This window comes from Amphiura filiformis, chromosome 19 (assembly GCF_039555335.1).
Source record: "Amphiura filiformis chromosome 19, Afil_fr2py, whole genome shotgun sequence".
Lineage (NCBI taxonomy): Eukaryota > Metazoa > Echinodermata > Ophiuroidea > Amphilepidida > Amphiuridae > Amphiura > Amphiura filiformis.
Window position 1 is genome coordinate 39880131 of NC_092646.1, and position 24012 is coordinate 39904142.

At 38.7% G+C, this 24012-nt stretch overlaps 1 protein-coding gene across 1 annotated transcript; it reads right to left on the minus strand.

Annotated features, from left to right (window-relative positions):
• Positions 1-3172: 3172 nt before the first annotated feature.
• On the minus strand, positions 3173-21145 carry LOC140141289 (arginine-binding periplasmic protein-like). The gene is made up of 8 exons (XM_072163115.1): positions 20943-21145; positions 13612-13690; positions 12864-12916; positions 10877-11005; positions 9862-10058; positions 8789-8866; positions 5966-6176; positions 3173-3725 (listed from the first exon to the last, which is right to left on the minus strand). The coding sequence occupies exons 1-8, from the start codon at positions 21127-21129 to the stop codon at positions 3679-3681; spliced, it is 981 nt and encodes a 326-aa protein (XP_072019216.1). The 5' UTR covers positions 21130-21145; the 3' UTR covers positions 3173-3678.
• Between the last annotated feature and the right edge of the window lie 2867 nt (positions 21146-24012).

Sequence of the window (24012 nt, forward strand, 5' to 3'; positions counted from 1 at the left end):
TTCACTACTTCTTTTTCGGTTACACAATTTTGTCACCGAAATGATACAGGCAACATGACATTTATTTCTCCAGGCCCTAGTGAAAAACGGCGAACTTATATTATTATGGGTATTGGCATACGGTTTACTTGTACTTTTCAGAGTTTTATATCCTTGACTAGTTTCAATGAATGAAACAAACTCTTGCGCATTTATTTTGTTTGTCCGACTGCGAAATCTAAATCGTCGTGTATTATTTGCAGTCACTGATCACTGACCGTGTGCATTCATTCTCCTACACAGCCATTTTGCTTCCACTCCCTCGAAAATCAACTGGCTGTGGAGGCGACTACCCTCCATTGTGTTTGTTCATCTGCGTATGGAGATCGATTCTTGGCTGCCTTGGGACTTGTATGCTATATGCTACTGTCTGTTCAATTAGCTTAGATTCTTGTATTTCCAAGATATTTGAAAAAAATGTGGTCAAAGTCATCAAAGAAAAGTGTTAGCCAGCCTTAGACCCAACGTGATTTATACTTTTCAAATTCCAAAGTTCAATTGAAAACCCCATTTCTTTTCAAGTTTGCCTCATTTTAGGCAGTTACTTCAAGGGTCCACCAAAAGGGTTCGCGACCTTTTCACAAATCGAGTGGGACGGTCCATTCTCAACTTAGGGCATATAGACCCTATTCAATTTGGCAAAAAAATCTGTCCACCAATCTGTCCTACCATTTCAATTGTTATACCGTTCCGGTTATGTGATGATAGTCCACCGGTTTTGCACGATTATAATATTAAAAGTCTGCACAAAAAGTAACACAGCCTGTTATAAATACGCCTATAGCTTCGGAACTAATAATTGTTTCCTCTATATTTCTGCATAGAAAGAAGGATGATTAATTTACGCGCATTTTGGTACAGAAGGGTTCGACAGCCGACATACAAATGTTAGTTTAAAGTTTGCCAGATTTCGACTAGACTACGTTTAAGGGAAATTCGTAATCACGTCCTATTTTAAGCAATGGATTCATCTTGACGTGGAAATAAGATTAACGGTTTGTTAATAACCTTGTATATACTAACAAAATACAAAAACGGTACAGAAGACTTATTTGATTTTAATTATTTATGAACCAACAAGTGCTCACCCGAACGAAGTCAACTACCTATGGAAAAGGCTCAATATGAAGGCTATTCTGAACATGTATCGGTTGTGTTGTACAAAAGATATGATACCCTAGCCTTTCTGAAAGGCCCGTTGGTTATTTTCCCACAAAAATATTGTATCATTAAAAATACCCAGTAGTAAAATAGCGCAGCCGCTTCGCGGCGACCGGCTCGATCTCGTCGCTTCGCGACTCGCTGTCATTCGCCGCGACCTCCCCACTTGACAAGGATCGTCGGGAGGGATAGTGAGTCGTCTTTGACAAAGACTAATGATACCCAGTAAAACTGTATTATCTGCAAGAATTAGATATTGATTAAATTATTTGAACGTAAATAAAGCAATTTAATCATTTTAAGAAACAAATTTGTAATGATTTCCACATAGATGTTGGTAACTGTTTTAATCAAAATCAGCCTTTCTTTTCAGACCATTTCCGACGTACCAAATCTGTATTCACTTAAAACAACACATCTTAAAAAACAAAAATAACATTTTAATCAAATGGCTATTATTTTGTAGCCAAGATTTAAGAGTGTAACCATGGGTGATTTCAAAATCCTGTCACATAAAATAATAGAGATGTGATGACGGTGGTAGAACTTTTTGAATGACCCTCGTATATTAAAATTATTCATAAAAATTAATTTTGAATAAATTTATTAACAATAGCAGGATGAGCGTTTTCTAATACAAATATATACGAGTTGCTACAAATATCCGAAGACTCATTCACTTTAATTAACCATAACTTCAGAACCGAAAGTCGGATTCACATCAAACAAAAGGCATTTTACAGCTAAAACTTTGACTTTGACTTCAGCCCCCCTATACTTGACACGCAATAAGGGACCGATCACAAACACTTGTAATGAGGGGGGCTGGTGTAAAAAGGGTGCCCTGAAAATTTGTACCCGCTGAAGGGGGTTTGGGAGGGGGGCTTTTCTCGTAGAACATGAGTTTACACTATTTTCTATTTGGTTCACGTACATTATTCATGGTCAAAGGGGGAGGGTGAAAATAATTTAAGGTCCAAAAGAGTACCCTGCAAAAAAAATGTGAATTTTTCTTTTCCATCAGACCCCCTTACAAATGTTTGTGAACGGTCCCTAAGTTGCCGCTAGGTAATAGGTCCTTCAGCAATTTGCAAAAGTTATAACCGTATTGCTTATTATCTCAATTATATATTACACTGCATTTTGTATTGTTGACAATCTTGTCAGATTACAATACTGATCTCCACGTCTATAGCAAGCCAAAAGGCCCATTACGTATTGCGAGAATGCGATGCTTTCAAAAGAAACGCGTTGCTAAGCCAGCCAATAATGCAACGAGTTGCTACTTGCTTTCGCCTTCTGAAAGCAACGCGTTGCTTTCGCAAACAACACGTTGTTGTCATTCTTTACGTCTTGTGGCGACAACCAATCACAGCGACTCTTACAGGATATCTCGGTCGTCTGTTAGCTAGTACCACTAAGGCGGGATGGACATAACCAACAGCTCTTCAAAGCGACGATATGATTGACTAGGCTCGGATTGGGCGCCTCTGAATTGAGTATGTAAGCAACGCGTTGTTTTGTGAAAGCAACACGTTGTTTGTGAAAGCAACACGTTGCTAAAAGCTCTATTTCTATTTGCTGGCTTAGCAACGCATTGCTTTCAAATTGCTTCGGCGAAAGCAACGCGTTGTCGCAATACGTAATGGGCCTTTTGGCTTGCTATACACGTTGACATCAATCAGCTCGGACAATACATTGTCGGTCACCACTGTCTCTACTAATACTGTCTCTACTCTATAGGCAATACATTTTAAACCAAAAGCGTCTTAAATATTTACATACAGTTGTTAACCAAAATGTTTTATATGTGGTGTCAGTTACTGAGCAAAAGTCTATTGGGGGAGGCGGTTCAATTTTGGTTTGAGTGAGGATGTGCGGCTGGAACTCCCAAAAACTACAAGACCTTTGACGAAAAACGGACATAATTTTTATAACGATGAAAAATTGGGACTTTTCCATTGATAAACCTAAATGGCCATTGATAAACCTAAATGGCTAAAAATGCACCGAGTCTAACCTCAATGGCTGTAAAAATGCACCCTGGAATCCGCCACACATCATTTTCACTAAGACCCCTCCCCCGGTCTATCATACTGGAAAGTGGTTATTTGAAAGAGGTCACGACACCCCTAACGGGAGTAACTCAAAGTACTTAAAAGCGCTTTAATGTTTATATGTGACCCCTCGGCACAACTGAGCCCGGATGTCGCCAGTGCCACTATTGAGATATGCTCCATCGAACTTAACAATAAACATTAGGAAACAAAGGATTTATTGACTGTTTTATTGATTTTTCACTACTTAAATGTCAAGTACTATAGATATGATATACATCATTTTAAAGCTAATTTCAAGCAGAATATTTTGGTTGAATATCTCAAAAATGATAATTGGCGACTTCAGGGCTCAATTGTGCCGAGGGGTCACATATTTAGTCCATCGAATCAGGCCAGGCCGACGAACATTATGAATACATTAATATCCGATGCATAATTCATCCGGCGCTGGTCCGGGCCAATGACCTGAAATGGTAAATAAAAAGAACATTTTAAACATAGTGCAGTTATTCTTTACAGCAAACATGATTCGACCTTTGGAGTACTTAAACCTGGTTAACAGGAAATTACTCCAGCAAAATCAATCGATAAAGTCTAGCCCATCCTCCACATTGAATGGTGGACTGTACTTATGCCCAAATATGACAAAATACAATGCTTTGTTATCTACAACTTGAACAGGATTTAGCCGAAGCTTTCAAAGACAAGAACTATTCTATAGAAATAGGTAGAAACTTATTATCCTCTTCAGCAATTGGATTCTTGGTTGGTTTACCGTATTTGATGAATAACTTGTCGCAACGAATTGAAATACCTATGAATACCGTCCTTCACGCATATTTTACACTGTAACTCAAAATGCAATTTGCCGAGTTTCCGGCTCATTCGTAGTGTCCACTCACACATGTTTGAGCGTGTGCGGGTTGTGTATGGAGATGTAAGTGGGTGCGTTTGCCTTACTATTACTTCCGAGGACTTACACATGATAACACACCAACACAACTAGGACCTTGTGTACCGAGGACCTAAACACGCGTCCTCGAAGTGCAAATGATCAATTCCGATGCGCCTGAAGGGCACGGTCACATCTGTGAACGTTCCTAAGAAGTCCTCGGAAATGCTTAAAATAATGTTTACCTCCAACACGTCTTCGTCGGGTCCATCTATCCAAATATTACAACGCCCCCATTTGTGTAATTACTATTGCCGTCTGCCATATCAATTGGTACGGCGCTCTTTAGCAAAGTCATAGTTCAATGAATTTACAACCGTATGACAAAACAGGCGAAAATAGTAACTTTTTGCACAATATTTACAATTTAAAGAGAATTGGTCATTTTTCAATGAAATGCAGCTAGTATATGACAATATAAGCGTGCTCTTTCATTTAATGACATAAAATCTGAAAAATATTGCAAGAATCACGTGAAGTTTTGACTTTTAAAACCTACATTTTGGTCAAAAATTGTTCTTGGATAGGTCGATCGTTTTCAACAAATTTACCACATTCGCCTTGCTATTGAATTGCGTTATCTGTTGACTGAATGAAAAAACTGTGTTTAGGGGGAAGTGTTGGCTGATTCTGATTGGATGAAGGGAACACTTGAGGTTTTGACAAAAAAACAATTACGGAGGCCTATTTTCCGCTAGTCACCAGTTGGAAGCTCACACAGCTCTTATGATGCTATGTACTCAACCGTGTTGTGTAATCAAAGACTATGTAGAGACAATTCACTGCTTGCTTGGAAGCTCTTGGACGAAATTGTGTGCTCAGGTGTATCGAGGTGGAAACTGTGCATAGATGAAAATATGACACAACATCCAATGGGGGAGTAACACAAGACATATTAACTTTGTTAATATGTCTTGTGTTACCCCCCAATTGGATGTTGTGAAATAGTTTCCCTGTTTTCAATTTTATCCATTGCTAGTGTGACACTGTTGTATCCTTTTGGATCCATCCTTTGGTTCCCCCTGGTCAGTTGGAAAAGATTCCCCCTGTTTTTATATTGTGCATAGATGGTTTATAAGAGAATTGTTTTGTACCCAAACCTTTCCATATGTGTTCCTATGAAGTCCTTCCAACTATAATAATACTTGGCAAGTCCTCGGTTTGAATACTGTATATCGTTTTGAATTAATTAAATGAATTTCCAATACAGTGTCCAAAATCTTATTCGCTTAGCTTAAAAGACCAAGAGTGTTGCCTATTTTATTTTAATTTGAATGGCCCTTAAGTAGAGGTCCTAGGAATAATGTTAAGTTGCCAAGCTTCTCGGCAATAATAGTAATGCGAAGGGTGGGGTGCTGATGTCTGAGTATGTGGGACGGGTCTGTGTGTACGCAGGTGAGAGGTTGGAGTGTTTGCAGGGCTTTTTGTGGATATATAGGAGTTTTGTGTTTTGTGAGATACAATAAAATAAGGTAATTTAAATATTTTGCATCGTGTATTTAACTGGATTTTGCTTCAGCAAGTGCAATAATCTGAAAGTGACAGTGTGTAAATATTACATGTTTTTTAATGTAATTTAATGCAAATGAAATATTTCATGTAATGTGGCCTCGTAAATTAAATCTGAATCTGAATGTAATCTAAATCTAACAACCTATTTGTTCCCGGGGCTTTTAACCGTAGGCCTATTCATGTCATTATGAGACCATTGTGGTGAAAAAATAAACAAATAAAGAACAACAATTATTGTTACCATGCTTTTTCTTGAGATCATCACAAACACGTCGGTATTCAACGGAATTCATGAGTTGCTTCAATGCTGGGTTCCACCACTGTGGGAGCAGACTATCCTTCAATACCATCATACCCATACCAGCTACTACACAGTCTCGGATGTCATCTGATGCTTGCTCCACATCCTCATTGGCTTTGTAACCTTCTTCTATGTCAAAACTAGCATCTATCTGCAGCGAAAGATCAAGGTGATTATAAAACTGGTTCCAGTTCATCGAGAGAGTGGGGTGGTACTTTTTACTTAGAGCTTAATTACTCTGTACAAAATAGAAGAGTAAAGGTATATTGAAAAAGCGGCATCACTGGGACTGGAACCCAGAGTCTCAATATCATGTGGCGTCACTTCATGGCACTAGACATGCTACACTCTAAAAGTTCGTACTATTCATTTTTTTAATAGAATCCCTACTCATTTATTTTTGATCCCGTAAGTTTTCGTTTTGATGAGGTATAGGGGTTATCCACTTTACTCATGTGTGACTTCTAACGAAAGGCGCTGGTTCCCGTAGTATTCCTCATTCAAACCAATTCAATGGCACGACCTCGGAGTTACCTGCATGACTTTGACGGGCTATTTTGAAACATTGATGGTTGCACATGCAGGTATTTCTTTTGAAAGTCCTAAACAAGGTATAGCAGTCGCTGATAGGATATGCAACACAGATAACCTCTATATTATCACTTTGAACCGACGCGACAATCTTATCAAAATGAATAGTTTCCGTTTTATTTAACAAGTAAAAATTCAATATTCTCTCTTAGAAGATTAACTACCCATACTTGATAAGTTGACAAGAATCTATTCATTCTATAATAGTAGAGAGTATCCAATATACCCAAGTGAGACAAACTACAGTAGTGTTTATCACATGTTCACACACTCCATTATGTTGCATTCAATTGAGTTTGGTGAATCGGTGAAAGTCATTTTGAAGAGAAATATGTTATATCCCCCATTTAAATACTTTCCCTTGTGAAATTTGTATTCAAAAATAAGTATAAACTACGCAAAAAAAGTTTCTTTATGGTTAGAAAATTTACCCACTATTAAAATCTAGCAACTAATTTTGTACGTTTGCTAAATAATCGCATGCGGGTGATTGTCTTGCGCATTTTGACACCTCAATCACAACCCTATGACACTCCTGAGAAAAGATATGAATATTTAAGTACCAAGAGAGCGACAAATAAAAATGGCAAAGAAGCATATTCAATGGTTTTAGAGCTGTTTCACTGATCCAAGACAACGCAACACCACCCATCATGCACACTGCAGCCAGGTGAGCTGCATTCCTAGAAGCAGAAGGAATTGAGACACCTGAGTGGCCCTCCAGAAGCCCTGATCTTAACCACTTAGAGAACCTTTGAGATCCGCTCAAGAGACGAGTCAACAGGAAGATAAGGCAGATACAACTCTGGTGGGATTGCGTCGCATCGTTATCAACGAGTGGAACGGGATTGAGCAAGGTAACATTTGACGCCTCATTAGGAGCATGAGACGCCGCGTGGCTGCTGAAAGGGAAGCCAACGGTGGACACACAAAGTACTGAAAGACTCAGTATGATGCCTGAAATGTGCTCAGCAAGTAAACAAAAATGTTATCTGCATGTTTGCTTGTTTTTGTGTGTGTGTTCTTTTATGCTGAAAACTTGAATGGGCCTTTTTGCAATTTTTATTTTTCGACTTCGTGTTAATAAACATTCATATCTTTTCTCAGGAGTATCGTAGGGTAGTGATTGAGGTGCCAAAATTCGCAGGACAATCTCCAGCATGCGATTATTTAGCAAATGTACAAAATTAGTCGTTGGAATTTAATAGTAGGTAAATTTCCTAACCATAAAGAAACGTGTTTGCGTAGTGTAGATCGTAAGGGTGTACACTAGCAAGGGAACGATTTCATCCTACAATAAGATTTACAGAATAAATCAAATAACAATCGATATTCCTATTATAATTCCCTGCCAAGTAAACTAGAGGCCAGTAGTATTTTAATACTATAATTGCCCTTAATTTAAATTTGCAACAACTACTTTCAACGACGAAAATTTAACATAAACTGAGCTCAAAAAGAAACTTATAATTTTTTACAACTTGTGAATCACAAGGTCATATCTTAAAATAGTGTCAATCAAAATGAACCAAAATTACACACAGCATTACTTTAATACTCTACTCAAAACACATGTCAGTAACCAAGCAGTTGTCCAACTGACACAACAGCAAAATGCACTGTCATGGGACAGCTTTCAGGACTTCCTCCACTTTCACAGCCCGACATTTGGCACCTAGCACAAAAAATCTGTGAGAATGCACGCAAGATCCTTGCACAGATGATAAAACGGTGCTGCTTTCTGCTTTTCATACACTTTTTTCATGAAACAGGGCTGAGCTGTGAATGTGGTCCAGGAAGCTGTTCCATGTCAGTGCATTTTGCTGTTGCGTCAGTTGGATAACTGCTTGGTTACTGACATGTGTTAAGAGTAGAGTATTGAAGTAAACCTGTGTGTAATTTTGGTTCAATTTGATGGAAAGGATTTCAAGATATGACCTTGTGAAAAATTATAAGTTTCTTTTTGAGCTTAGTTTATTTTCTTCAGTTTCTTATTTCCTCACAATTGTGTAGACATAGGCTCTCTTTGCTGTATGTTTTGTTCTTAATCCTCATTTAGTTTGCCTTAAAACACAAAGAAAAATTCCCCGGCAGCTGAAACTAATACTACATGTCATTATTTTGTGTAACATTCAAAAACAATATTTTCCTTGGAAATATAAGCAAACATACCTCTTCATTAAGAACGGCCGTTATTAATTCATCCCTGGAGGGAAATGACTTGATTTGGGTTTCAGTTAAAACATTTCCCTGAAAAGTCAAACACAACAAGAATAATGAAGCTGTGGAAATTTGTTTTGATTTCACAAACACAAATGAAATAAAAATGTAAAAACAAAGCAAACCATGAATACAAACAGCCACACCGTATGCGTGCAGCAGAAAGAAAAAACCGGAAAGGAAAACAGTTAATTTTCAAACATGTATAATTATTATCATACATGTGCCTCTCGTGTGTCCATCAAGTGTCCATTGTGTGTGTTCATCGTATGTTCATCGTGTGTCCATCGTGTGTCCATCGTATGTTCATTGTGTGCCTATCTCGTGCCCATCGTCAATCAACATTAAAGACGAGTTTTAATGTTGTTAGGGGTAGAGTTGTGGATAACTTTGACCGTGTCGAACAGTTTCAGTGCCGGGAAAACGGAAAGCTTGTATTCAGTATCGAAGTTACGTAATGTTACTATGTCAACGGGATCATGCTCTTAAGTAATGAACCGCGATCGAAACGATCACCACACAAAGTATATAGCACTCAAAGGCATACCAAAATAGCGTGATCCGGTAACCAAGAGAAATGCGTGAACACTTCGATGCTGAATTATAAGGTGCTTTGAATAAACACAACACAAAAAGAAAATCCTCCCTTATGTAACCCGTCATAAATCTAAACCTGCTTTACATGCTGCGACGATTTGATTGACGCGGTCGTGTGCCGCATCTTGTTAGCTCCAATTTAATACCACATTTGCTACCAAAAGCTCTAACTTGACAGACATTGATACCAGTATATGAAATTTGGTGCATTTTTAAATTTAAAAGGAGCCCGCAGAGCTATTGAGTTTTGGAATTAAATCAAATACTGGAACTTACTTTTTGCAACTTTGCGACGTTGCGTCTGGAACCACCAGACTTCATCAGGCAACTGACTCTTCATTGGACATTGGAGGCTCTTCCTGCCCAGTAATGTTATTTTATATTATTATTGACAGAAAGAAATGGTTCAGCAAAATAAAAAGCCTCACCTTGATCTGCGTCACTCTTGAAATACAATGTTCATTAAACGCCATTCCATTGATGAATCCAATGGTTCTGTTGGTGAGATCCATCCAGTTGAATTTCCTAGGGTTAGTTGGTTTGATGTAAAATGCACCAGGCTTTGTTTGCGTCCAAGGGTCTGAGAACTGAAAGACACGTGCTCGCTCGTATGTATGATGCCAACCTGACAGAAAGGAGTAAAAAGTGTCTTAATTAAATGCTTTTTATTATGAATTTGAGATTGTAATCTGATTTACTGGACTTATTACGAGAGGAAAATATTTCAGATCCTATCCCGGATGCATTATCCGGGATGTCGGCAAAAGCTCGTTGACCTGTGAAGCGGATGTTGTTGTGCCATAGGTCAAAGTTGAGTTAAACCTCCGAGGGTCCTCTTAATCACTGAACAATAGGTCCCTCCCAAGTTGTGACGTAGCGCGCCTCCCTTATTAAGTGCAGGCTCCTGCAGTTTCACATAAATTGCTGCCTTGATTTCTCTCTCAAGCCATCTGCTTTAGCTTGCTTTCCCGGTCTAATATTTTGACATCCATTAAGTATCATTATCGATGAGACAGGGTCAGCTGCTAATTGTCTGCCTCTTTAAAAACAACTTTCCAACCTAGGACTCGAGCCTATGGCATCAATCGTATTCGCTAAACATAATAGCTAAAGATAGTTAATGTATATCATAACAGAAAAAACAAACCGACTTGCGTTTACTTATAGTTGTGACTATAACCATTTTACTTATCGCGACATGCAAATTTTTATCATTTTCAGGTCACTTGCGCACCATAATATACTCATGTTTCATCTCTTATCTATGTGCACAAAATACCGGGAATTAAGAGAGAAATGACTCGTGTATTCCATTTTCGAGTGTTTTTAAAACAAAACCTTATTAATTTTGCCGGCTTATTTTCAACATTTCTATTACGTCATCGTAAAGGTCACGACGGTAATAATTACCGGAAGTGTTTGAATTATGTTATCATAACTTACCGACACAACCATCGTAATTTCTGCCAAATAAACCCAGTCCACCTTGAGCGGGCTGACCCGGTACTCTATTCCAGCAACGCTTGTACCAATCTTGTACCAACTGGCAGTTTTTATTCGCTATCCTGCAAACTGTGCATATAAATATATACAGCCTGTCTCAAAAAAGTTGTGCACATGAAAAGCGCCCTCTTCGGCAATTAGAAAATAATGTCGTGACATAGTGCTTACATCAACGTCAAGGGCACAGTCTTAGCTTTCAAATGTCGTTTGGTCTGTTCGCTTGTTTTAATCTCGTTTTAATCTCTTATATAATTGAAGACCGAATTAAAAAGACTAGTACGCGTATGACGTCCTGTCAAGTAGACCAAAAATGCTGTACTGCGCAGGTCAGCAATCAATCACGTTGCGCCTTTGCTCTGACGTCAGACGCAAACTAGTCTTTTTAATTCGGTCTTTAATTATAGCTAGGAATATATACCAGAAATGATTTCAAGTGGCGGTCACTCAATTCATCTCAATGCATCTATGTGGTAAGGAATGTGCTCTTCATTGTCACTGTCTATACAGACAATGAGACACTATTAAGGGGGTACTACACCCCTGCCCAATTTTGTGCCCAAAATTATAGGGCATTGGGGACAAGTAAGATATGTATATTATAGGGGCAATGACTACAACTACTGCACTGGTAATTTTATTTCAGCACAGACAACAGTTGTGGAGTTACAGTCAAAAATGAGGAAAACCAATATTTGATCAATAAATCAATAACTACTTGCTTTGAGTTGCTGAATTTTCAGTACAGTAGTTGTAGTCCTTGCCCCTATAATATACATATCTTACTTGTTACCAATGTGCTACAATTTTTGAGAAAAATGCAAAAATAGGCACAATTGGACAGGGGTGTAGTACCCCCTTAAATACAAGCTAATTTGTCCGACGTGCAACCATAGGATTTTGCCCGGTGGTTTTGAAAGACATTCATAGCTGGATTTATACTACATGTACATCGCTGAGCCAATGAGATACAACTCCGGGAAAAGCGAACTACCTTATTGGTCAATTACAATATATAAATTCAGCTTATTTTGTAACATCAGCCACTCTCAGCAGCCGACTACTGTGCATTTGATAGAGCCATGTGCTTCGCTACAGGGCGTATTTCTATTAGTTCGTTTACTACTTGTACAAAATAAATATTTACCTGTTGTGGACGATGTGCCTGGATCATATCAATTTGTAAGCGCTCTTTTTAAAAGTCACAGTTCATTGAATTTACAACCGTATGACAAAACAGGCGAAAATAGAAACATTTTGCACAAGAGTTGCAATTTAAAGAGAATTGGCAATTGCTCATTATAGTGACTCTAGTATATGGTCAATATAAGTGTGCTTTTTCATTTAATGGCATAACATTGGAAAAATATTGTAAGGAACACTTGAGGTTTTGACTTTTAAAACCTATATTTTGGTAAAAGAATTTGCTTGGATAGGTAGTTTTCAACAGATTTTCCACATTCGCCTTGTTATAACATTGAATTGCGTTATCTGTTGACCTAGTGACGAAAAGTGTTTTAGGGGAAGTATTAGCTTTCGATTGATATAAAAAAATCAGATTGGATGAATTGAACACTTGAGGTTTCGTCAAAAACCAATCAAAGAGGCCCATTTTTAAGAGAATCGTTTTTGTATAGATACCTTTCCATATGAAGGAACTGCTATTATTGTCTCGTTGTAACCCGTACAAAACTCGGGGTGTTGATCCTGGCTGCGAAAGACGATTGTGGAATGTCATGATTGTGCACTTCTTAGCTGCAAGTCCCTGTGTTGTTGTTTAATAATTTTTGGAATGTGGGGCGTATTGGTCAGCGACAACCTGTAAAGTGTGCTGAGGCTTGTGGATCAACGTCTAGGTGTTGTGCCTGTGCGTAGCGCACTATAAATCACTGTGTTTCCGACTTTCTGTTTCATTACCTCACTTACTTACCAGCATTGACCAGATCCACGTTAAATCCTCTCACTTCCCCACTCGCCTCGTCACTAAAATTTAGAAACAGAACGTCAATGATTAAATAAGCAAAAACACAAAAACAAACTTGAGCCACATTTTATGCAGCAAAATCAGACAGAATCAGTCAATTAATGATTCATGAAGGACGAACTATTGTATACCTGGTAGTGAGTAAAATTTGCCTGATTTTGTCAAAAAAATGGAAATATGCATTTAATCAACAAACATAATGAATATATTCAACGAATTTTTTCTGGAATTAGGAGTAAGATTTTAATTCCCGAAGCCCGGCGGTTTATTTAATATACGATAGGTGTGTAGTGGCGTAGCGAGGGGGGCAGTGCGGGCCACGTGCCATGGGCGCCACAATGGGGGAGGGGGCGCCGAAAGTGATATTTAATTGAACTGAACATTACAAAATATCATAACCGTTATTACTATGATATATTTGTAGTTGCATTCGGCAGCAATGTGGCCACTTGCCCTGGGCAAATGGCATTATACTTTTTAAACAATTAGGATGCTAGCGCCTATTACCCCCTTTTTTTGTTTTGTTGTTGTTGTTGGTTTTTTTGTTGTTGTTGTTTGTTTGTTTTTGTTTTGTTTTTTTGCTCTTCACTTTTTCAAACCATCGACAATCGGGGGCAACCTTTTGGAATCCTTGTCCCAGGAGCCACAAAGCCTTAGCTACGCCACTGTCATGACTGTCGGTGTGTCAACTTACGTGTATTCAAGGTTTAGACCGGAATGATGAATAGCAAACATCCAAATCTTCTCATTATTTAGTGACGTAGACGAAGAACCTAGTGTTAGAAAAAAGAAGAAACGAGTTAGTCTGAAATGCCATTTGACAGAATGCTACAGTAGTATGATATTTGTAAACCCACCAGTAAGACCACATCTATATCAGACGGCCCGTCAGTCAGAATTTTCTGACTTGTGCAGGTCTTCGAAATAGTTAAGTGGTATGTGTCATAAGAATGTTTGAATTTGTATGAATATGAAAGGGTTTCAACCGACGTCCATTTTATCTATAAGGTAAGACTGGGCGTCAGATCACCTTCTTAAATATAAAGAAGCTCATACTCTGATAAAGTAAATATCTGACTATACCGTAGAATTCCGTCTAGAAGCATATATGCCTCTAAACGAGGGTTTTTTTAACGAAAGATATGAAAGGCCAATACCCTTCTCAAAAACATTGCAATAGATTGGTCTTACAAATATACATGTTTGTACAGCCGCCTTTATCAGTAATATAGTTGTTCAAACTCCAAATAACGTTTTTGTTGAGAGTGTCTGCCTCTTGTCTCTTGTGTCCAAAAAAACCTCGTTTAGAGGCATATATATGCTTGTAGACGGAATTTTACGGTATTTCGAATTGACCCCACGTGACACATTGAAAATCAATGAATATACAATTGTTTACACACCATGTTTGAAACTAGACATGTACTAGGCCTATAATTAATTTGATCAAGTATGTGATATCAGGGTGATATACAGTTTGATATCATTGCTCTCGGCATGTTTAAAGCATTCATCATACATCTAGTCCTGGACCTGGCTACAAGCTGGCTTACAACTCATCCGCCAGAGATTTTGAAAGTTGATTTGTGTTGGTGGACCACTCACTTTTAAGAATCACACAGGTGGATTTTTCAAAGCCCTTGCGAAAACGGAAATCCAAGATGGCCGCCAACGGCCATATTGAAAATATAAAATTTCGGCCTCTAACCACTGGAGTATGTGTAATACCTCTTTTTATGGGTTTTGGCATGTGGGGAATCCATTTATGACATCATTTTAATGATTAGAGGTCAAGGTCACGTGATAAGATCAAGTTGAATATCAAATTTCAAGATGGCCGCCAGTAATTACATGAAAATCTTCATTTTCTACCATTCGGCATAGAAGAATGCATAGTACCCCTTTTTTGGGGTTTAGGTGCGGAGAAAATATATTTCTTATGTCATAATGGGTGGTCAAGGAATCCGCAAAATAACTAAAAGTTCCCTTTTGTACACATTAGTCAGAGATAGAATTAAATGTTTTGCAACCCATGTCATCTTTTATTTCCACTTTAGTACTTCTTTTCAACTTAACAAGATTATGAATGTTTTGAGCCATCCAGTAGTATGAAATACACAATATGAATCAAATTCTGGACTCACACTACCAACTATTTTTCAGTAACGTTGCGACCCGTTCACCAGCTCTTCATCAGACTGCGCAGAGACTTGACTGATGGTTTGGTCATGTGATGAACGGGTCGCAACGTTACTGAAAAAATCGTTGGTGAGTCCAGAATTTGATTCATATTATTGTCTACTCTTTTAAACCTTAATACTTCTTGTTTGGATCACAATACCAGACGCCCAGCATTAAGCAGTCCATCAAAGACCCCAGATACATACTCTACCATTTAATCGTGCGATCATATACCTACGATATTAAGCAATACATTGAAGAAATCCAATATAGTTTGATATTTATTGACGTCACAATAATATTATACCATGTGTGTCGGAAATATTTTTGATAAAATTGCTTAATTGTACATTCTGTATCTAGGGTAATTGATATTTGATCAATATGATTGATCGTGCGTGGGTCGCTTTATAAACTGTTACAGCACACAATAATAGGTCCAGATTTACAGATGTATTCAGAGCATCATTTCCAATGAAACTACTCTTTGCTTGAGGCCTGTAAATGCTGCCTAAGTGTGCATGCAGCAGTGCTCGAGTCAAGAGTAGCTGGGTTTAATATAGCACTCTGCATACATGTGGCACATTGTAACCTTTTTCTAATTCTGAGTGGTTGAGATTCCCAGACAAGAAAGTTAATTTTGGGACTTAACTCTTACTCATTTATTTTCGCAGGCAGACTCATTGACCCTTTTGTGGCAGTAGATTACACACTTAACATCTGCTACTTTGCAGGAACAGCTCCTTGACTTACACTTTCCACCACAGCTACACAGACTAAGAATTTCGGCAGGTAGTGGTTTCAGACACTTAAGGGGCATGAGTGTACCATCGTTGTTGATCCAACCAAAGTGTATGGGGTCAAGCTGACTAGTATCATCCAGCAAGGTGGCAGCATTCCGTATCACATAGAATGCCCTCTTCAAATGTCCCTGAATGACACAGGATGTTGGTGGCAGGTCCTCTAGCCTAACAATTGAATTCCTATGGACTTCAAGTCTCAAGAGGTCAAATGTAGCTGCTGTAGTTTTGCTTCTTGCACCGACCCACACAAGAACAAGGTATGCTTCTGCTTGCTGCATGTCTGCTTCTGAGGGAACAGCCGATTCTCCAAAATTGGAGAGGAACCTTACTGGACTATGTACGATTGCTGCATGCTTCGTTCCTATCTTGCTGAGTGCATCATCCCCTGTCAAGACATGGGCCTTGATGAGAACACGACACAATTCGTCTCCTAGCTTGAGATGCAGCAGATGAAGTGGGATCATGCGTCTCTTCTCTCCTGTCCCAAACTGAACCCAAAGCTCCTGCAAGCCAATGTAGCGAAGAAGAAGGATAATAGTATCTGTGTCATTAGACACAACAACGGCTCGCTCGCATCCACTTTCAACTGCCCAATGCACGTGAGGTATTATACGGCAGTCTGCCTCCTCTTGCCAGTTGTCAAGGATTGTTAGATCATTCGCAGCTGATCCATTCAGCTTCATTCTTGCAGATAACAGCTCTTCATTCACCACCATTCCACTCAGAACTATGTCCTCTAGATCTCGTTCTGCTACCTCTCTTGCTAGCATTTGTAGATTCTGTTTGTTCTGACTAGATGCACAAAACTTGTCCAGCTGCAAAGGAATAGGCACAGACTCATTAATGGCGGCCAAATCAACAGTGCTATTCTCACCAGCTCTACGAACCCGCTCTCCCTCCTTAATGCTCTGCTCTCTGTAGCTGTCAAATACGATGTGAGTCATTGCCAGTGATGGACAAACTCGGGGGGCACTCTGGAATACTTCTTGAATGACTCCACCAAAGTTTGCATGCGAAGATCGGAGATTGGGGAATTGTCGTATTTTCGACATAAAGTCAATCACAACATGTGTTGTTTGATTATTATCCCTCTTGAATTGGTAGTCTCCAGGAGTGAGATTACTTTCAAGCTCAGCAACCAATTGCGCTTTGTCAGGCTTTGTTGTGAATACCCAAAAAAATATCGGGCTAGACTGGAGGAGGTCATGTGTATATAGCTCTTCTGGAGCAAGTCCACGTAGTGTAGCAATCTCTGCCTCCCTCTGTGCGGATGCGATGTCCTTCGTAGAAACATTGGTCTTAGTTGTTTCATTGCTGGGTTTACCCTGTGAGTTGAAGGCTGGAAGATTCACCCTGGATATTTTGTCACTCAGCTTCTTGGATCTGCGTACGTAACGCTCATCACGAAAGTTCAGATATGCTGCGTCACCATTCTCCAGCGCCTTCAGCAATCTTACCTTGACGATGTCATCGACGATTTGTTTTGTAACAAAGTTGTAAAGTGGTATAGCAGGTTCCCGCACTATGAAGGGGTTTTCCCGTGCCTTTACGAAGTCTAGAAGCCTTGCCACATTTTGGTCGAAGATAAGACCCTTGCGTCCACCGATCTCATGCTGTATGGATGTTTCCAAATGATCCATGAGTCGAGCAGTGGTGAGTAACTGGAGAAGATTGCTGATTGCAAGGATCTCATGAAATAGAAGTCCAAACTCGGCCACAACAGCAGCATCTCCAGAGCTTCCAACAATCACATGTCCACCTGGTCCCTGTGAGAATCTGTTTTAGTCCCCTGCCACAGCAGTGAATACGGCACCAGCTCGATCCTTCACAACAAAATACCCCATACAGAACCGGCGGTAGAGGGTGGGGTAGGTGACCTCTAGAACCTGAATCCTCTCCAAATACCATGATGCATACCGCAGGTAGTTTATGGCATCAAACTCACGTAGGATCCCCATGGAAGGTTTAACTGTACCAACATGCAACGGCCAGTTGCCATCTCGGTCTGCAACAATCAGCTGCTTGATGAGAGAAACGATCTTGCGAAAATTCATGAAATACTTGCATAAAACTTGGTGACGCATTCCTGACGCTTCTTGATTTGCAACATATTCTTGAGCTCAATAGCTGACTTGACAATGGGAACAGATGCATGGTCATTAGATTGCCAGAACGCACTCCACATGAGCAAGTCAAGGACCTCTGAAACGATCAACATTCCTTTCAAAGACCTAACATAGTGACCACCAGATAGAACCGTAGAAACTGTTTTCGGCCCAAACACTTCACTTTCAATAAGAGCATCGGCCATACCACTGCCAATGAGGTACTTTCCTGCACATCGCAAGAGGACTTTGGCAAAGTGGAACATTCCCAACATGGGAAATAGGTCATCAAAAGTGCCTGGTTCATTCATGACTATATCAACTACAGTGTGATACACACCCTCATCAGAAACTATAGCCATCGCTTCTTGATTCAACTGCTCTCGGCATGCCTGAAAGTTGGTCAGTGCCTTACGGACTGTGGCATATTCTGTCACTGGAGATGGGATAACAGGAAGAAAACCAACTCTCATCAGTGGAACATTGGCCGTTGTGATCAGGGCATGGGTACCACCCCAAGGGGGTATCTCACCTGGGGCAGGAGGTAAAATAATCACGTTTGCGAAAACTACCGCGGTGCAGATCGATATCGAGGCTGAGATTATTCGACACTCGTCGTACCAGTCAAATCGGAATACCGTCCATCCCATTCTTACGCGTATAAGAAATGATATGGTGAGATTTCATTGGTCGAAGATGAATACGCGTAAGATGATAGGTTGTTTGGGGTTTAAATATGGGTTCTTTATATATGATTCGTCAATTTAAGCATCCCGCTAGATTCTAAGACGTATAAGATGCGATCTTACACGCATAAGATGCAATCTTACACGTGTAAGATGCAATCTTACACGCGTAAGATGCCATCTTACACGTGTAAGGTTACACGTATAATCTTACACGTTTTTTGGTCCACTTGGCCATTCATACATATGAACCCATAGATCATAGTTTATCCCTTACATAATCTGTGTTTTGAATAGCCATTGCAGCCCACCAACCCTGTTCCGTCCCACATGGCAAGGACTATTTAGCCCATCTTGCAATGAGACTGTACAGTGTAGGAAATTTTTTGTCTTTTTTCTAATCATGTTTACTATTGCATTCTAGCCATCACATGAATGTAATAAACTTTTAAGTCTTTACTGATTAGTGAGCAATTGTTTACCAAGTGGTAAGGCTGAGCATATAGGAAAAATACACTGGATATTTCACACAGCCAATATACTGACTGCCAAATGAAACCACAGATCCATTTATACTGACTGCCAAATGAACAGATCCTGATAAAACTTAGTCCCTATTCTTAAACATGATATCAGTATTAAGAAACCAGTAACATCCATGCTTTGTAGAATTCAGTACATATCTAACCAGTAATGTGTAAGGTCTTGTGTATAGATTGGATTTCATATTTTCATTTCCAATTTCACACTAAAAGATTCATTTGGTTCAATAGGTGCAAATAAATACGTACTGGAAACACCAAAACTCGCACTAGCGGACCAATTAGCCTCATATCAGATGATGTTGCTTCAATAACTTCCATTAAACAATCATGGCATAAAATTTGACCTCAAGTTGTGGGTACGAGTTGTTGTTCCCGTTGCATTCAAATGTCATTTGATGAATGTACAAATATATTGGGGTTATAGAACTATGCCTTGATAGATGAGCGTGTCGAGCCTAGTGTATATCACAATAAACTAGACGTTATGCACGCTTGCATTTGGTATGCACTTGAATAGTTTTTGTAGCTAGCTTTCATTCTAGGGCAATATCGCGTAACAAAATATTTTTTACGTGAAACAAATCGTATTTTCTGCATATTTTGGGGGTGAAAAATAATAACAATAGTAAATATCTGACTCTATTTCGAGAATTGACCCCACGTGACACATTAAAAATCAATGAATATCATCAATTGTTTACACACCATGTTTGAAACTAGACGTTTACTAGGCCTATAAATAACTTTTATGTGATATCAGGTTGATATTCAGTTTGATATCATTGCTCTGCTCACTGTATGTTTAAAGCATTCAGATTTTACTATTTTACATGCAGATAAATGTCCATTTGTTAAGGTGGTACTACACCCCTTGATAAATTTGTGACTATTTTGGCATTTTTCTCAAAAAAATAATAACACACTTGTGACAAAAGTTATGTATATTAGAGGGGCAACGAATCCAGTTACTACACTGGAATTTCAGTGACTTAAGACAAGCTGTACGTTATTTATCATATTTATGATAAGAAAAGAGGTACTGCTAGAATGTACCTCATTTCTTAACATATAATGAACCACTTGTCTTGAATCACTGAAATTTCAGTGAAGTAATTGAATTCCTTGCCCCTATAATATACATAACTTTTGTTACCAGTGTGTAGTTATTATTTGAGAAAAAAAGCAAAATTAGTCACAAAATTTATCAGGGTGTAGTACCAAATTAAGTCATTAAATTTAAGTGGTTAACATGACTTTACACATTATGACCTATATTGGAAGCACATCTCTGATTCCTTAGCCAATGCAAAGCATTTGGTAAGGTCTGTTTTTGTAAATCCGTTTAAGTTCACAATGCTCCCACAAAGGCGTAGAATTATTTTTTGTTAAAATTTGAAATAACTAAAAAGGGAAGAATAAGTCTGAGAAATGTTGCATTATATAACGTAATATTGTGGGCACATTTTGATTGTTTGCAAGAATGCGTGCGTAGCGAGTGAAAATTTTGAGTGACCAGCCCTTAATAATTTTAACCCTCTCCCCCTACTTTTGGTGCAAAAAATTATGACCCCCCTATTTTTGATATAAAAATTCTATGATCCCCCTGGTAAATTTACCGCCATTCCGAAGAAAATAACAGCCCCTTACATGAACCACTACCTGTACCTCCACCACCAGAACCTTTCTGAGCTCATGTAGTTCCTACCTTGAGAATCCGTAGACCCACCAATATAATTATTGGTAACTCCCCCCTTCTGTCCAAGCCCAACACATGCAATAACCAGTGCAACCACGGCTACCAGTAGTGCAATGACCACCAGCATGAAACTCATTTTGTCCGTGCCACGATCCATCTTGGTAGTGAGGTTCTCTTTGGATTCGGCTAAATCCATTTACAAAATCCTATTGGTCTATCTAGATATTCAAAAATTAAAACAAAATTTAAAGATTTGAAATACATTGGATTTGTTGTCTCCATTGGATCCACGTCAGGATGTGAAGTTTCAAGACATTTGGCAGAATTAGTTTTACCAGTTTATTAATCGCGAAAGCCCGAGTTAAAAATCGACTATGGACTTTGAATCTTAAACGGGACTTTGAACGGGCAAAGTCCCTAACACACACACTGTCAATCATACTTGTTTATCAATCCAATTAAACCGCAAGCAAGTACAGACGCGCTCATGCACCTACTGAGAGTTTAATGTTCCCGCCAACACGGGCGGTACCATGTAGTTATAATAACTACATGGTACGCAACTATACCACCCTTTGTGTTGGAGGTGCCCGGAGGATTTAAACCATAACGAGATAGCTACGAGATCTGGGCGACCAATCACAAGCCAGATCCATTTAGTAGGCCAGAAATCCGACAATCTCATCCATAGACAGCCGTGTTAAGCATGTAAACCGCAATCCAAAGTCAGTAATCCACTTGGGAAGCTAACAAACACAGGGAGTACGGTGACTGAAAAGATCAGATGTGAAAATCTATCAATTGTGCACAAATTACTTAGTTTTAAGCTTAAATGCAATATCCAGAGTATGCACAATGGGCAAGTGGACTGCGGAGTAGTCTAGTCGATGTGCTGCTGACCCCACGCGTCGCATTTGTAGAACTCTTTCTTGGTATAGGGACATAGGCTTAGATCCTTCTCGATATTTGCCATATTAAATGATTATGTCTTACAAAACGAATTCGAAATGTGAGGTCACAAGCGGCCAGTTATGTTAATATGAAAAATATTAAACTCTAAGCCTATAATAAATAAATACATAATAAATAAATTTTGTATTTATATAGCGCCTTTTTTCAGAGGATTCAAAGAGATGTAATTTTGCTGCCAAGGCGTATTATTAACACAATAAATCGCAACCACCGATTCATATTTTATTTATCTAAATACCGTAGAATTCCGTCTAGAAGCATATATGCCTCTAAACGAGGGTTTTTTTTAACGAAAGATATGAAAGGCCAATACCCTTCTCAAAAACATTGCAATAGATTGGTCTTACAAATATACATGTTTGTACAGCCGCCTTTATCAGTAATATAGTTGTTTCAAACTCCAAATAACGTTTTTGTTGAGAGTGTCTGCCTCTTGTCTCTTGTGTCAAAAAAACCTCGTTTAGAGGCATATATATGCTTGTAGACGGAATTTTACGGTATTTGTAAAAAATGACGTTTCTGTATCATAAACACAATTTTTCACCAGGTTCGCCGATAAGTTTAAGTGACCGCTGATGGGTTCGAATTTCAGCCATTCTAACCATGAAGCTCCCGTTCCCGAGTGGTTAGGACACATGTTCGATTCCCGGGCGGGATCACTTGTTTGATGTGATCATTAATAATTTTTCTAACCAAACGTTATATAATTTTGAAGTCTAGACCTGGACAATACCAACAGCTATCATACTAATATACACACATATTTTTAGCTATTTTTAACACAGCGTTTTCTTTCTTTCTCTTTCTCTTTCTCTTTTTCTGCCTTTTTGTGGTATATTATATTCTATAATTGTATATTATTTTGTCTGCAAATTCAGGGAGCTATTTACATATATTTTAAGTTTAATTTAGCCCAATAATATGAGTTATTCCTTTAATTTCATGATAAATTATTTTTAGAAAACTTCCTTGTTATTTGTTACTCATTTTGCTGATGTTTTAATGTCGTTATATTAGTGTCTACTCCTTGTATAGCTGCAAACAAGATTTAAGATAAATAGCGCCATCAGTTTTCAACTTCACTTAAAAATGAATGCAGTTCTACATGCCATCAAACAACCGTGGCCGTGTTATCCGATTCATTTTGATTAAAATATTTGAATAGATCGGTCTTGTCAGACTGTTATGATTTTTATTACTATAACTTTCACTTGTGACTGTGAGTTAGGTTTCTAAAATGTGTAGGGCTAGAGGTTGTTAAGATGCCTAGAAAGTATGAAACAATAAAACTGAACATGTATATCTATTGTTTTCAGGTGCGTTCCGTTTAATGTGTCCCTCACGGAGGTCAATAACAGGAAACTGGGTGGGTATTTGTCCACCTAGCCCAAAAATGACCATCCAGTAAATTATTTTTCTCACAAAAAATGAGCACCATATAATTATTATGAAACTAGTACCATGATGATATCTTGAAATAACTGTTGCTATTTGAAAGTGATGTATCTTTTCATAACATTTGCCAAGTTAATTCAGTTGCAACTTAGATACGTTACCACCAATACCTATATATAGTAGGCCTACAAGTTATATCACGGCTGTTTGATGTATATAGAATTGGCTTCATTATTAACTAAATGCAAACTATAGATGGCGCTATTTATCCTAAATCATATTTCTTTATTTGCAAGGGTTAGGTGATTAATACCGCCATTAAAACAGCTGGAATAGGTGAAGCAAGCAACAAGGAAACTTTATAAACATACTTTATCAAGAATTACGCATCGCACACTAGCACATTTAAACATGAATTTACAAATGGAAACATAACATGCATAGGCAGATATACCAGAGAAAAACTCCGGACATACCTGCCTGTGCGGGGACTTGAACCCCAGACCTCTCGCTTGTCGGGCGAGCGCTCTAACCACTGAGCTACACAGACTGTCCCTGATAAACAGGACTCAAGTCTGGTACTTATGGATATGAGCAGTCAAGGGTGAACAGTACAAACAACACATTACACACCAGTGTACGAGATCAATTAATGATGCTTACCCGCCAGCCTAATATAATCATACAAACAGAGGAAGAGGCTTACGCATCA